The sequence below is a fragment of the Drosophila obscura genome, unplaced genomic scaffold, assembly GCF_018151105.1.
Source record: "Drosophila obscura isolate BZ-5 IFL unplaced genomic scaffold, ASM1815110v1 contig_31, whole genome shotgun sequence".
NCBI classification, from domain to species: domain Eukaryota; kingdom Metazoa; phylum Arthropoda; class Insecta; order Diptera; family Drosophilidae; genus Drosophila; species Drosophila obscura.
Window position 1 is genome coordinate 759552 of NW_024542819.1, and position 15778 is coordinate 775329.

The 15778-nt window shown below is 40.4% G+C and overlaps 2 protein-coding genes across 3 annotated transcripts in view; one reads left to right on the top strand and one right to left on the bottom strand.

The window, feature by feature from the left end:
* The window catches only part of LOC111079594 (hemicentin-1), a 96435-nt gene that overhangs the window by 26098 nt on the left and 54559 nt on the right, over positions 1–15778 (top strand). For both annotated transcript variants that reach the window (XM_022374829.2, XM_022374828.2), the window contains exon 4: positions 15492–15585. In XM_022374829.2, coding sequence (XP_022230521.1) covers positions 15492–15585 — 94 coding nt within the window. The remainder of the gene's footprint in view (positions 1–15491; positions 15586–15778) is intronic.
* LOC121404667 lies at positions 716–3681 on the bottom strand. Its single transcript, XM_041594663.1, has 2 exons — positions 3642–3681; positions 716–3578 (listed from the first exon to the last, which is right to left on the bottom strand). The coding sequence occupies exon 2, from the start codon at positions 2210–2212 to the stop codon at positions 1193–1195; it is 1020 nt and encodes a 339-aa protein (XP_041450597.1). The 5' UTR covers positions 2213–3578; positions 3642–3681; the 3' UTR covers positions 716–1192.

Here is a 15778-nt window from a genome sequence, read left to right on the forward strand (position 1 = left end):
AAGTAAACATGTATGTATGAGTCGCAATGAAGCGGCGTTCTCTCGTTTCCCTTTTTGATTTGTATTCCGTCTGCCTTTGACGGACATGTTTTTGCTCTTCATATTTAGTCACAAATAAATACAACGAATAGGTTATGCGCCCATAACCTTTTTGACTGTGGGGAATTCGGTAGTTTTTTATATATACCGGTTCATCATCGTTCATTCTTATCTTTTTTTGGTCTGATTACACTAGTCAACACGATTTTTCCTCAAGGAACAAAATGAACTTTTTCTTAAAGATTTGGGGCTTAGAAATGGTTTGTTGATATTTTTTTTTTTTTCTATGGCAGAACTTTTTTTTAAAGAATTTTTGAAGTCTGGTATTTTTTTTTTAAGCTTTTTTCAGAGGTAGCGATTGTTTTTTTCACATAACCCTAGTATCGTACGTCTGGTTGTAAAGAACTTTGCTATTTTAAAAAGATAATTGACGCAGCTAGAAGTTGAGCCCAAACACTTTGTGATTTCAGCTTACCGTCTGGGAAATATAAAGCATTGAAATGCAAAAACGATGATTTTTGTGCGGTATTTTTTACGAAATTTTGACTATAAATCTCAGGAAAAGTCGAAAAAAAATTATATCCTGTGTCCTCTATTTTTTGTGTATAGGAGCATTAATTTGGCGTCGTTTAAGGTATCGCTCATTAAAATCTATGGAGAGACTTTGGAGCTAAAATTCGTTAACCAAACCTTCCCAATGGGCAACAAAGGAACGCGATCAGGTGCTGTCATACCTAATTGAGCTAATGCTTTGCTTGCCATCATCAAGCAAAGGTCTTCAATAGCAATCAATGCTTCGTTGTAAATTTCCGGCGGATAGTCCGTGTTTATATCACCCGTTTGACGGCGCAATCGATGTAAAAAATCCTCCGACAAATGATTTTGATGTTTTTGCCCCAATTCAATTGGCTTTGCTGGACTGCACGTGGCTATAATAATTGCGAAAAGTGTCCGAATTTGATGTGGACTTGATGACAATGCTGCATATTCAAGTGTAAGATCCCAATGCATGTCATTCTCAAGCATATTCAATCGTTCGCATGCTTCGCGATACATCCCACACAATTCTTCATCAACAGTTCGCAAAGATTCAAATGATGTTGGTCCACGAACATTTATTAGCAACAATTGCAAATAATAACACTCTTGATTGTTAGGATGAACTGTATAAATTCGTCCCATCGCATTTGAGTGAAACAATACTGGCTGACCATGAACGGCTTTTTCCGCGTCTTCGCCTTTGAAAAACTTTTGACGAATTATTCCACGTATAATATTCGGGTACTTTGGTGTATAGCAATGTTTTCGCAAAATCATCTGCTTGACACAACGAAAAAAATGCAGTTAGAGTTATTGCTGGTGGTTGCGCAGCTCTTCGCATTGCATTTCCGGGTGTGAAAAAAACGCGTTGACCGTTTTCAAGATGAACAGCTAAATGAACTACAGTTGGATGCCTATCATGGATCGGGAATGATAATATGCGCCATACTGCTTCATTTGAACTGATGTATCTGCCCATTTGAAATTGAGTGATTTCATCGGTAACATTAGCAGCTGCTCCAAAAACAGCCATATCACTGCCCTTGTTAATGTATTTGCAAATGTATTTAATAGATTGAACTGAATTGCAGACCTCTACGTTTATGTGCGCTTTATAAATCTTAGATAATAACTGTGAATATGGCACAACCCAACGATTATCAATCTCCAATTCTTGATTTTTAATTTTCAAAGTTACCGAATGGCCATTATCTTCAGTTGATCGACGCCGATATTCGGGATATCCATCGTTGCCCGTCACTGTATCGGACACCAAATTTTTTGGAAAACGTTTGGAGCATTTTCCTTCAACCATACAGGGACCGTAAATCATATTTTTGGTGACCACTTCAAAAAATTCAGGATCCACTGTCGGATCTGGAATTTCTGCCGAAATCACATCGTCAATTTGATTCGGCCTTATTTTTTCAATCAGCCAAATTAAAATATGCGCATGAGGCAAACCTCGTTTCTGCCATTCAATTGAATACATCCAACATTGAACAGACCCAAATGCACCGTGTTTGACAATTAAATCCATGAGTGATTTCAATTTTTGTCTAAAAACACGTGCTAAAATATCATGGCGATCTTTCGATGTTTGGCCAACAAACAATAATTCCGAGATTCCCATTGCGCATTACACGTGAAGGTGATGAAGAGCTCTGGTCGACCGTAACGGCGAACGTATGACATCGCATCTTGCGCGTACTCAAACATTTGACGTGGACTTCCAACATACGATGACGGTAATATTATCATAGTTCCAACGTGTTGTGCATTACCATCGTTTCGATTCAATTTTTGCATACATGTCAACAATATACTGGTGGCAAAGTGCTCTACACCTCAATATGTGGTTGTCTTGATTTTGCCGTATCTGCAGCCTGTATGCGTAATAATCCATAGCACTAACTTTCCTTCTCGACCGTTTACTGGATTTATCATTTTAATGTTGAAATTAAACAAAACAAAACAATCCCAAAACAATATGGGATATTGTAGTGCATCATAACAGCGATGAGTCTCGGATACACGTTCAAGTTGTTCATTTCTACGATGAAGCACAATATCACGATTATTACATTGCTCACCAACTATGACTATTGCCACTTCAACTGTTTGTGCATTGAAACGCCTTGCATGTTCGCCAACCGGTATTTTATCAGCTCGAATAACAATTTTATGATCGTCAGATGGCATTCGATCAAGTGATGTTTTGAAAACCTGAACCAATTCGTTGTGCTCATGGAACATATTTTGCAAATCGAAAATAATTTGTCTCCGCGTGTTGGTAATAATGGCACACCGACGATCAGCTTCGTCTTCCGCGTTCCCGATAAAATATAATTGCAAAAATTGGTGGTCTGCGTTGTCGAAAGGTAACAAAGAGCCAGCTCGATATTTGACCTGGAATCTGAATAAAATATATGATAGAATGAGAACAAACGTACAATTTGCATAAATAAAACTATTTAATTGCCTTGAACGCTAGCAAGTTGTCTCTTATAATATTTGTGGCGCCAAAAGATGTCATTTGAAAACTGGACTTATACTTTCGTATATTCTTCAATAAATGATTAGACTCAGGTTTCAATCCATTAAGTAATGTGCTCAATAGTTGTGGTGGGCTGCCCAATTCAGGCAATTTCACTTTACCACTCGCACAGCACATCCCATCTGCTTCACCTTTAAATTTTAATGCCTTACAATGGCGACAACGGTCGTTCATTGGACCAATTATAATTTGCCTATGAGAAGCGTAATTGGTGACACTACTGTACGCGAACGCAATACCTTGTAGATTTTGAATATCACGACGTTCATTTGCAGTTGTTGTTGCATCATTGTTCCGTTGATTTGAACGGGACCTTGCTGTGCGTAGACGATTATTTTCATTGCAATGTGTAATGTCTTGGCTACTTTCACGGCTCCTTGAAGCCACAACTTGAATCGAATTTTGCGTTCGCCGACCCAAATTTAATCGTCTCGAAATTTAACTTTAAAAACCACACAGATTGGCTTAAAACGCACACATTTTCAAAAGCAACAAATATACTTACACAAATTGCAATTTTTTCAGAAAAAAAATTTTCACACAAAAAGTTATGAAAAACAAAATCTATCATCAAATGTTCTGTTCTACAGAATGACATAAAATGAAATGAAATAGGCGTTCAAACACACATTTTTAGACCAAATTTGTTCTACAGAATGACACAAAATGAAATGAAGTAGGCGTTCAAACACACATTTTTTGACCAAATTTGAGATTTTTTATACGCGTACTCAGAAAAGAGTTAAGGGGTATATTAGATTTGTGGTAAAAGTGGATGTGTGTAACGCAGAGAAGGAAACGTTTCCGACCCCATAAAGTATATATATTCTTGATCAGCATCAATAGCCGAGTCGATATAGCCATGTCTGTCTGTCCATCTGTCTGTCTGTCTGTCTGTCTGTCTGTCTGTCTGTCCGTCTTGTTGAGCGCCTAGATCTCAGAGACTATAAGAGATAGGGCAACCAAATTTGGTTTCCGCACTCATGTGATATCACACTGCTATAAGTGTATTTCAAAATTTCGCCCCGCCCCTTTCCGCCCACACAAAGGACGAAAATCTGTGGCAGGCACATTTTTAAAGATACGCTAAAATTAAAAACGCAGTATCGTAGAGAATGACCATATCTACCAGACTGCCGATTTTGAATCAGATCGGATCATAATTATAGCCAGAATGAAGAAATTAATTTTCAGTCGCTTCCCCTGCCCCCTCCTGACAACGACAACGCAAGTCATTTTCCTTCTCGCTCGCACACTCTGTCGCGTTCAGTGCGCGAGCAACCCCTAGCGGAGGAGATGTAGAATCTAAATGGTACATGTTTAATCTACTTGTTAGATGTAGAATATACATAATATATGTAGATGTAGATAACAGATGTAGCAAAAAAATGTTAAGTGTAAAATTTTTTTTTTTTAATTCTAAAATTCTAAAAAATTATATGCTCAAAAATATATATATTGACTGAGTACGGGTATAAGTAGAGTCGCGTCCCCAGAAGCGACTCGCACGTTCCTTCTCGTTTTGATTAATTTTTAATTTTTGTGGAAGCTATTTATAGAAAAGTGAAAACTTTTGTAAAGAAATAATGCCGCATAATAGGTGTTCAAACACACACTTTTGGACCAAATTTAAGATTTTTATACCCGTACTCAAAAAAGAGTTAAGGGGTATATTAGATTTGTGGTAAAAATGGATGTGTGTAACACAGAGCAGGAAACGTTTCCGACCCCAAAAAGTATATATATTCTTGATCAGCATCAATAGCCAAGTCGATAGAGCCATGTCTGTCTGTCCGTCTGTCCGTCTGACCGTCTGACCGTCTTGTTTGACGCCTGGATCTCAAAGACTATAAGAGCTGGGGCAACCAAATTTGGTTTCCAGACTCATGTGATATCACACTGCTACAAGTGTTTTTCAAAATTTCGCCCCGCCCCCTTCCGCCCCCACAAAGAACGAAAATCTGTGGCAGGCACATTTTTAAAGATACGATAAAATTAATAACGCATTATCGTAGAGAATGACCATATCTACCAGACTGCCGAATCTGAATCAGATCGGATCATAATTATAGCCAGAATGAAGAAATTAATTATCAGTTGGCTCCCCTGCCCCCTCCTGCCAACGACAACGCCACTCATTTTCTTTCTCGCTCGGACACTCTGCCGCGTTCAGTGCGCGAGCAACCCCTAGCGGAGGAGATGTAGAATCTAAATGGTACATGTAGAATCTACATGTTAGATGTAGAATATACATAATATATGTAGATGTAGATAACATATGTAGCAAAAAAATGTAAAATGTAAAATATTTTTTTTTAATTCTAAAATTCTAAAAAATCATATGCTCAAAAATTTATATAGTGACTGAGTACGGGTATAAGTAGAGTCGCGTCTTTAGAAGCGACTCGCACGTTCCTTCTCGTTTTGATTCATTTTTAATTCTTGAGGAACCTATTTATGGAAAAGTACAAATTTGTTTGTGCAAACCAGGTCACATTCTCTGGCTATCATTTAAAAAAAAAGCATGCAATTTAGTGCACGCGTTGCGGAGATACCCGCTTACACAGATATACAGATATAAAAAGCAGTCGAGCAGTCACGCTTCCATGATAAGTTTAACTTATTTAATGGAGCAATTCTTTGTCATAGCTTTTACAGCTTTTTGGGTTGGATATTTACTGGCAAGTTTGTGCCATTGTTGGTTCTATTTGTGATATTTCTCGTATTGTCTCTTCTTCTATATATCTTTTATCGGGCAGAAATGATTTATCAAATCAGGCTAGACTGGTCTTATTGTTTGGTAAGGAAAGTTGCAAGCTATGTATTGTACTGATTTTAATAAATTTTTCTTGTAGGTTTGCTAATACATCTATAATTTGGGTTTCATGTAAATCTGATAGGCTTTCTTGACAATTTTAATAGATAACTACTATTTTATTATATTGTGCAATAAGTATTTCTGTATGCTTAATTAAAGTTTTTATTGTGATAGGCATATTTTTATTTAAACATTTAAAAGATTTATCAAATTCTGCTCTAATCCTTATAATTGCTTTTGTTATCGGTATCCATTTATTGTCCATAGATAACACTACTCGACAAAATCCAACTTTTTTTTTTCTCTTAAAGCCTAGTACTCAGATCCGAAACTGCTGGTATGTTTCTACCAACCTCGAAAGTTATATCATTTTGATATATTTTGCCAGCAAACACTAAGCAAACATTGCAGTATGAGAACAAAAACCAAATGAAATATTTAAATAATAAAGACAAATAGAATCAATTCTATATAATATATTATTTTTATTAATTTTCATAAATATAAAACAAATATTGTTTTTTAAACAGTCTGTCTTCACGGTGGTCGGCACAGGAGGCGTCGCCATCTGCTGCTGCTGAGAGTTAGTTGGTTTGGAAAAATCGTGTCGGGTAGTGACCAGCCGGCGCTGGTCATCTCTTTCCGTTTTGGCAACACCCATATAAGTGTTGTTGCACGTAGGGCTGTAAAGTGGCCCTGTGCAGTCTCCATGGCACTTCTTTTGTTATTTTGGTATGGTTTAAGATCTTTCTTTGCTGTTGCTGTCCTTTTTGTTCCAGTGCTAGTTCTTCTTTCCAACTCTTTTTTGGATTTATTTTTTGTTGGGCCCATTATATTGGGTCCAGTTTTTCATCATTGTAAATACGCAGCAGTAACACCATAGCACGGCACACAATAACGCAATCACACGATTAAAAAGTTCCTTTGCCATGGCCACAGACTTTTATCAATTATACGTTGATTGATTTTAATGCACACGGACAGTTGAAGATCATTTACAAATATGATTTGAGTTAGGTGTCGAGTACAAATGTCAAGGTTGCCTTGTTAACAAGACCGCTCAGCTTGTTGGCTTTATTCAGAATATTTATTGAATATATTTTTGCCAGCCTAGGGTACAAGTGTTCTTATGTATAACGGAGAGCGAGAGTTTCCCATATGTCATATGAAAAGAGTACCACCACATAATTAGTAGTGCGCGTGGTCTCTGCCTGAGTCTAATGGAAATACATAATCAGCATTAAGTGGGTTTTTGAGAGTGGGTTTTTGACTTGAACGCAGATCGGTCAGCTACCAAAACTACTGATCAGGCATTTACACGAACGATGCCGATGGGTCTCCTCAGTGTTAAGGCGTTTGGGTTATGCCTGAGTTCGAGTAAATGCCTGCCTGATCAGTAGTTTTGGTAGCTGACCGATCTGCGTTCAAGTCGCAGATCGGTGCTGTGCAAAAGGAATGTATAACATAAACATTAGTTGTTTATGTCACTACGTACATGTACGCGCCTTTATATGTGTGTATATATATGTATAACAGAGTGTTACATATGTACATTAGGCTGTGCCGTAATTGCATCAAACAATTTTTTTTTCAAGCGTACACCCCCTTAATTTATTCTTTGTTAGTAAATAAAAATATAAATTTTTTTTAGATGTTTAGTTTAATGTTTGGGGTTGCTACCACGAAAAGAAAATACACTATTTTTGGGTGGTTAGTGGTTAAACATACATAAACCGAGAAGGAACGTGCGAGTCGCTTCTGGAGACGCGACTCTACTTATACCCGTACTCAGTCAGTATATACATTTTTGAGCATATGATTTTTTAGAATAAAAAAAAAAATTTTACATTTTACATTTGTTTGCTACATTTGCTATCTACATCTACATCTACAATGTATATTATACATCTAACATGTAGATTGTATATGTTCCATTTAGATTCTACATCTTCTCCGCTAGGGTTTGCACGCGCACTGAACGCGGCAGAGCGTGCGAGCGAGAAAGAGATAGGTAGCGGGTCTCTGTGAAGAGGGGGCGGAAGAACCAACAGAAAATAAATTTCTTCATTCTGGGTATAATTATGATCCGATCTGATTCAGATTCTGCAATCTGGTAGATATGGGCTTTCTCTACGAAACTGCGTTTTTATCGTTTTATCGTATCTTTAAAATTGTGCCTGCCACAGATTTTCGTCCTTTGTGGGGGCGGATGGGGGCGGGGCGAAATTTTGAAATACACTTGTAGCAGTGTGATATCACATGAGCCTGGCAACCAAATTTGGCTGCCCTAGCTTTTATAGTCTCTGAGATCTAGGCGCTCAACAAGACGGACAGACAGACAGACAGACGGACAGACAGACATGGCTATATCGACTCGGCTATTGATGCTGATCAAGAATATATATACTTTATGGGGTCGGAAACCCCATTAACTATATTAACTATACCCCTTAACTCTTTTTTGAGTACGGGTATTAAAAGGTGACTTATTGATGAATTGACATGAATTTGACGCCGTTACCATGGCAATTGAGCTTGTGCTCTTTTATAAATTTTTTTTGTTTTTAAACCAACCTCAAAATTTGATCTGAAATAAAATGGTCTGGGCAACAAAAAAAAGTGAATTCGTCCGAACAGCTGTGGTAGCCCTATTTGGTTATCGGTAAATCTCTGTTAAAGCCTAGAACTTGTTGAAAATTACCATTGCTATCAATGCCCGCATGTATTGATACACATATATATATTAACATGTATGAGTGAGAGACGTGACGAAACAACGTCTTCTCATCTTCTTTTTACTTTTTGTTTTCTTCTTTGGTTTCTCTCTGCCTGCGAGCAGAACTTCTCATTCAGTCACAAATAAACATTGCAAATGAACGAACGCAACGGCTACCTCGTTTCTGTTAAAATATAATTTCCACGGCATTGGTCAAACTCTGTTCAACAGTACTCAGATCCGCAAACACACCTCGCGAACAGAATCAGGGTTGAAATTCGTATGAAATCGATAAGAAATTTTTTCGGCAAAACCTGTTTTCTAGAATCTGTACGGAAGGCAGTACTCAGATGTCGGTATCTATAGAAAAGTATCCGAAGGTATTTACTGGTTTTGCTTGTATGTTTCTACCCCCCTCGAAAGTTATATCATTTTGATATATTTTGCCAGCAAACACTAAGCAAACATTGCAGTATGAGAACAAAAACCAAATGAAATATTTAAATAATAAAGACAAATAGAATCAATTCTATATAATATATTATTTTTATTAATTTTCATAAATATAAAAAAAATATTGTTTTTAAAACAGTCTGTCTTCACGGTGGTCGGCACAGGAGGCGTCGCCATCTGCTGCTGCTGAGAGTCAGACACATTACCTTGCCAATAAAATATTGGGGAGCCCAGGATATGCCTGGGAAAGAGCGACCGCAGCCGAAGAAGACAAAACCAAGCAGCTGGCTGAGCAGTTAAACCGTACGGAATGCAGGGCACACCTCTGGTCCCACCACTAGCCGCTAGAAGAATATATGAGTATATCTGAGTACTAGTTTTAAACATAACAGAGGCCTTTTTGTATGAGCTGGCACTCTGGAGAAATACTATATGCAAATACTATCGATCATTAAAACTAATCCGTTCCGCGACATCCCGACCCCCGTGCAACAGCTGTATTCACCGCATCTAATACAGCTAACTTGGAGACGGGACGCATCATCAGCTTGGATCGGTCGTCGCTGTGTAACAGCACCGCCGATCGTTGTGATACTCCATCCACTCCAGCGTACACTTCCTACACGATGCCTCTACACGAGATCTCCACGACGCATAGGCTCGACGTGGTCGCATCCAGGTTTTGGTGCCGCATCTTTCCGTGGTAGTGACCGACGATCATCTCTGCCATAGCGTGTTTGTGCAACAGTATGATCGGAAGCCGCAAGCTGAATGGCATGCACGCGGCCGCATCGATCTTTCCACCTTACGTTGCATGCGCTCTGCCTTGGCCCACTCAGCTGCAATTAAACCGTACTCGTCACTCTTTTCGCGGTGTCCGCGATACCGTCGGATAAACCGGAGGACCGAAGCAGTGGTCATGACCAATCGGTTGTAGCTCGAGAACCTCTCGAAAGGTTTAAAGGTGCTTGCTATAACCAGTGCAAAATCACATGGCATCTCTTCTTCTTCTTCCCGAAGAAGATTTCTGCTACTTCTCCTCAGGTTCCCGTAGAAAGGGAGGCCTACTACAGCCGATTGCCTTGAGTCCACGAAGACGTTTACGCGTCTGACGCCAATTTAGTGGCGCGGACATCAGAACCCTCCCACGTGCCTCATCTCTAGCCGCCAGCTCTCAAACGCTGTGGGCCATTCATCTGACAGCGGCTGGTCCCAGTCCACTCCTCTCCGCCAAATTTCTCTCACCAGCACTTTGGCAGTCACCATTTAGCAGATCAAGAACCATATCGGGTCAAACGTCGACATGACGAGGATTAGGAACTCCCTTTTGGTGGAAACATTTTCCCCTGTCATTACGCTGCAGGGCACCCGATGGTACTTGACGCTGAATTTCAACTCATATGTAGCCGGCTGCCAGTACATGCCCAGTATCTTCTCCTCAGCTTTCATTCGACATTCATTTTGGATCCTTGTGGGTTCAAAGCCTTGACCACACTTTCCGAACTGGAAGAGAACCGGCACAAATTGAAACATGCGTTAGCATGAATTTCTCTTACCCGTGTTGATACAGCAATAGCTGTACTGCGATTTGTACTGCTGTAGGCCTTTGAGCAGAGCTGAATTTAGGTATACGCCACCGACTTTGGCGGCCGCATCAAACACCAGACGAATCTTTCCAGGCTTGTTTGGTTTCTCGACCCCGAATTGCGACAGGTACCAGACCCTGTCACTGTTGACTGAAGTGACTTCTTGCTGCTCTAGCCGTCGTGCGTATCTCTTCTTGACTTAGTCATCCATGATTCCATTGTATGCCTGCGCGAAATTCGCGTTTCGACTTCCCAGTTCCGCGTATCTGCAGGCTCACCATCTTCTCGTTCTCACTTGAGAACTTCCCACAAAACCATTGAAGGTTTAGTTGTCGACTATGGCCCTTCAAATCTAGGCTTTGCATGAGCTCGTCATCCATCATTGTTACGGGCGAGCCTTCATCGAACAAAGCGTAGGTGTTCACTTGCGTATTTTCCCCGGACAGAGTCACCGGCAAAATGCGGAAGAGTAGATGACCTCCATCCGAATCGACAGAACTGAGGTTTTGATGTGCCACTTCAGCGCCGTCATTTAGCAGCTGCCTCTTTTCTAGGGACCTACTCTGGGTCGGATCTGATGGCTGCGATGTTTGTCGGTCATCCCTACGTTGACCACCGCCGGTATGCAGTGATATGCAGTAGTGGCCGTCTGGGATTATCCAACCCGTCGTGCAGTAGGTAATGATCTCTTCTCTGGCATCCGTAGATGTTGCATTTCTTGTCCCTTTTACAGAACCTGACCATATGTCGACTTTCCAGGCACGAGAAACAGATCTGATGCTCCCTCACCAACTCAACTCGGGATGTTGGAGTAGCATGGATGAAATCGTTGCAATCCTTGATCGTGTGGCTTTCACATATTGGGCAACACTTGGTGCGGTCGTTGTGCCGCTGCTGATCCATATGAATTGTGCTAGCATGCAGTACCCGTCGTATTGGATCCTTGCTCACGACATCCGTGATCGTACACACCAGTTTAGCGAGGTCATTCAGCCACTCGCTCAAGTGCACGACCGTTGGGTACCTTTTGCTCAGGGGCAACTTGGCTATCAGCTCCTCCATCAGGGTAGGATTACCCAAATGCTGGACTCCGTCCGTGGTTGACCGTAGGAACGCTGCGAGATTGCTAACCTGTGTAGAAAGTGGCACAAGCTTGCTTAAATCTCGCACGCTCTCCAGCTGGCTACGTGTCAACTGTTCCGGACGTCGATATCGGAATCTTAGCTGCTCCATTACAGCTGCAACGTTGCTCGGGTGTATGAGCAGCGATTTAACTGACTCTCGCGCTTCACCCTTCAGATTCTTCACTAGCCTTTGCTTGTTCTCTAGCGCTGTGCAGTGCAAAAAGCGCATTGCAATATAGGCCATTTCTCTAGCTTACCTTCTGTTCAGAGTGAGGACGGCGCTGGCGGGGCAACAGCTCTGTGGGCAGCCACACCACTGTTAGCAATCCAGCTACGCAAGCTATTGCCCTCGCTCTCACGCTTATGAGCGTTTTCCCCCGGTGACGCGCTCTCGCGCGCTCAGACTCACCACGCTTACGCTCCCGCTCTCGCTGCCGACAGCCACCAGCAGTTGCTGAGCGCAACCCCCATTTAATGCCCTTCTACACTCTAAGAAAAACGGCTTTTTGCACGAATAAAACCCTACTTTGACGAACTTGGTCTTTTCTTGGGAAGTGATTGTTGGAACCCCCTTGAGACGCCTCTACGCTCAAACACCTTCAAACTCGGGACATTCAGGCAATCGCGACGTCCATCAATTTGACAAGGTCGGCGATGCTACACCATTTGACCCATAGTCCCGTAGTGCCTGCACATAACTTTTTTCTGGCAGCACCCTGGCCGTAACCGTGTCGCACTCAATTGTGGTGGCAACGGTGCATCTTAAGATGGCGTAACTCTCTCGGGGAGATCTGGCATCAGACTCTCACTCGAACATTGCGGTAGATTTGCACTCAACATCTGCCGCTCTTCACTCAAAAATGGCGGTGTATTCGCCGCACCACTCACTCCAAAACCGCTTACTCCGGTTCCAAAGGGTTTCCCCATTGCCCTTGTCTTTTCCAGTTGCTTCTCAGAGATGGCGATCCTCTGTATCAGTGCAGAAACTTGGACGTTGGTGGGATTAGTGCTCTGGCCTGATCCGTCAGGCTGTACGGCATCACTCGGATTCCTTCCTTGTGACCCACCCTCCTTAGGAGACTGTGGCCGCTGCTTCGTTCCACCAGCCGTACTCGCAATACTGGTCGGAGTGCCAGTTGATGCGACTGTGGTCGTAGTAGGCGCTGTAGCCCCGCTCTTGCCAACTCGATGGCTCCGCCGGGGTGAGTGTGTGGTCGACATATTTTGCGAGCCAAAGAAGCATGCGAATAAAAGCGAGAAGGAACGTGTGAGTCGCTTCTGGGGACGCGACTCTACTTATACCCGTACTCAGTCAGTATATACATTTTTGAGCTTATGATTATTTAGAATTTTAGAATTAAAAAAAAAAATTTTACATTTTACATTTTTTTGCTACATCTGTTATCTACATCTACAATGTATATTTTACATCTAACTTGTAGATTATACATGTACCATTTAGATTCTACATCATCTCCGCTAGGGGTTGCTCGCGCACTGAACGCGGCAGAGTGTGCGAGCGAGAAGGAAAATGAGTTGCATGGTCGTTGGCAGGAGGGGGAAGGGGAAGCAACTAAAAATTAATTTGTCGGTTTTTTTTTATACCCGTACTCAAAAAAGAGTTAAGGGGTATATTAGATTTGTGGTAAAAGTGGATGTGTGTAACGCAGAGAAGGAAACGTTTCCGACCCCATAAAGTATATATATTCTTGATCAGCATCAATAGCCGAGTCGATATAGCCATGTCTGTCTGTCCGTCTGTCTGTCTGTCTGTCTGTCTGTCTGTCCGTCTTGTTGAGCGCCTAGATCTCAGAGACTATAAAAGCTAGGGCAACCAAATTTGGTTTCCAGACTTATGTGATATCACACTGCTACAAGTGTATTTCAAAATTTCGCCCCGCCCCCTTCCGCCCACACAATGGACGAAAATCTGTGGCAGGCACAATTTTATAGATACGATAAAACTAAAATCGCAGTATCGTAGAGAATGACCATATCTACCAGATTGCCGAATCTGAAGAAGATCGGATCATAATTATAGCCAGAATGAAGAAATTAATTTTCTGTTGGTTCCCTCTCCTTCTCCAGCGCTGCTGACGCTTCTGATTCTCTTTCTCGCTCGCACACTCTGCCGCGTTCAGTGCGCGAGCAACCCCTAACGGAGGAGATGTAGAATCTAAATGGTACATGTATAATATACATGTTAGATGTAGAATATACATGTTAGATGTAGAATATACATAATATATGTAGATGTAGGTAACAGATGTAGCAAAAAAATGTAAAATGTAAAATTTTTTTTTTTCTAAAATTCTAAAAAATCATATGCTCAAAAATGTATATACTGACTGAGTACGGGTATAAGTAGAGTCGCGTCCCCAGAAGCGACTCACACGTTCCTTCTCGTCGGTTTTTTTTTCAAATTATATTGAAACTTAGAAACTAGTTCATATTGATAATAAGGTATTTAAAATTTTTTTTTTAGGTTCTGTTAAAAAATTAACGATTGGTGAAAATCAAGAAGTTCAGCTGAGGTTGATGTATTTAGTTAACTTGTTCGCCAAAACTTGCGCAGGTTTTTTACTGCCCATAACTGATTAATGACGATATTAATAGTATCAATATATATGCAATATATGTCACCACACTATACATAAATTGCAACACCTCCAGCATGTCCCTCACGGACGAAAAACATTGTATTTGTCACACGTAATCATAACATCACAAACATTAGATCTAAACCACGTTTCGGACACACAGATGCCATCAACATTTGAGTTTGTAAAAAGGTACCTGAAAAAGGTATCCATCTTCTTGGTCGGACTTTGAGCATTAATATGACAAATATTAATTCCTGAGCGTTGTTTTTAGCGGAGGTCTAAGATTGAGTAAAAAACAGAGTGTTTGAATAATAGATTTCAAATTTTCGCCGTCAACAAACGGGACTCCGTGCACTCAGACGACAGCTGCGACCCCATCCATTTCCTGCACCTCCAGCTTCTGCTCAAAACGCGCTTCAAGTGCCAATATTTGAGCCTTTGCTGTCCTGAGGGCGTTTTTGTGGTGGTGGGATCGTTGATCAGAGTGTGTTTTTCTTCGGTTTGGGCCAAAATTGGTTCACCAAACTTATTTTTTGTTTTTGTTTTTCAAGCGGAAACCCCCTTATTCTGTTCTTTTGTAGTAAATAAAATTTTAAAATATTTTTTGGATTTTAATGTTTTGGGGTTGCTCCCACGAAAAGAAAATACACTCTTTTGGTTCGTCGGTTTTTTCAAATAATATTGAAACTTAGAAACTAGTTCATATTGATAATAAGGTAATTTATTTTATTGAATAACAAAGAAATTCTGTCAATTCTGTAAAATTTTGGCCCAGCCTACTATACATACATATATGCGATATATGTCACCTGAAAGCACTATACAATTCATTCAGCAAAAAAAAATTGTATTTTCTATTCTTGCTTAAAATTTTTTGTAAAATTAGGTAGCATCCTCTGCACAATTTTTTTAAATAAAAATAAAAACTTTAATATTACTATTAAGCCCAAGATATCATAATTAAGGGGTCCCGTTTAAATTTCAAAAAAAAATTTTTTGGCTCAACCTAATATACTCGTATGTACAATTTAATTTTATCACTATATATTTTTTAGATAATGTTTGCACAAATCAGAGATTCCGGAATATACGAATGTCAGGTATCAACCACACCTCCAGTTGGCTATACCATGATATTTTCCGTTGTAGGTAAGTTCAAAAAAATATATGATACTAGTTATACCCGACCACATTTCGCTGTAGCACATTCTCTTTGCATGACTAATTGCAATGGTGAACAATAAACAAAAAATCGCATACGTTTGATAAGTTTAATTACCAAATAGTTGGTCTATACTTTTTATACCCGTACTCAAAAAAGAGTTAAGGGGTATATTAGATT

Excerpts from the sequence above, each read along its gene's own strand:
- LOC121404667 (XM_041594663.1), bottom strand. The coding sequence starts at position 2,212 with ATGGGAATCTCGGAATTATTGTTTGTTGGCCAAACATCGAAAGATCGC.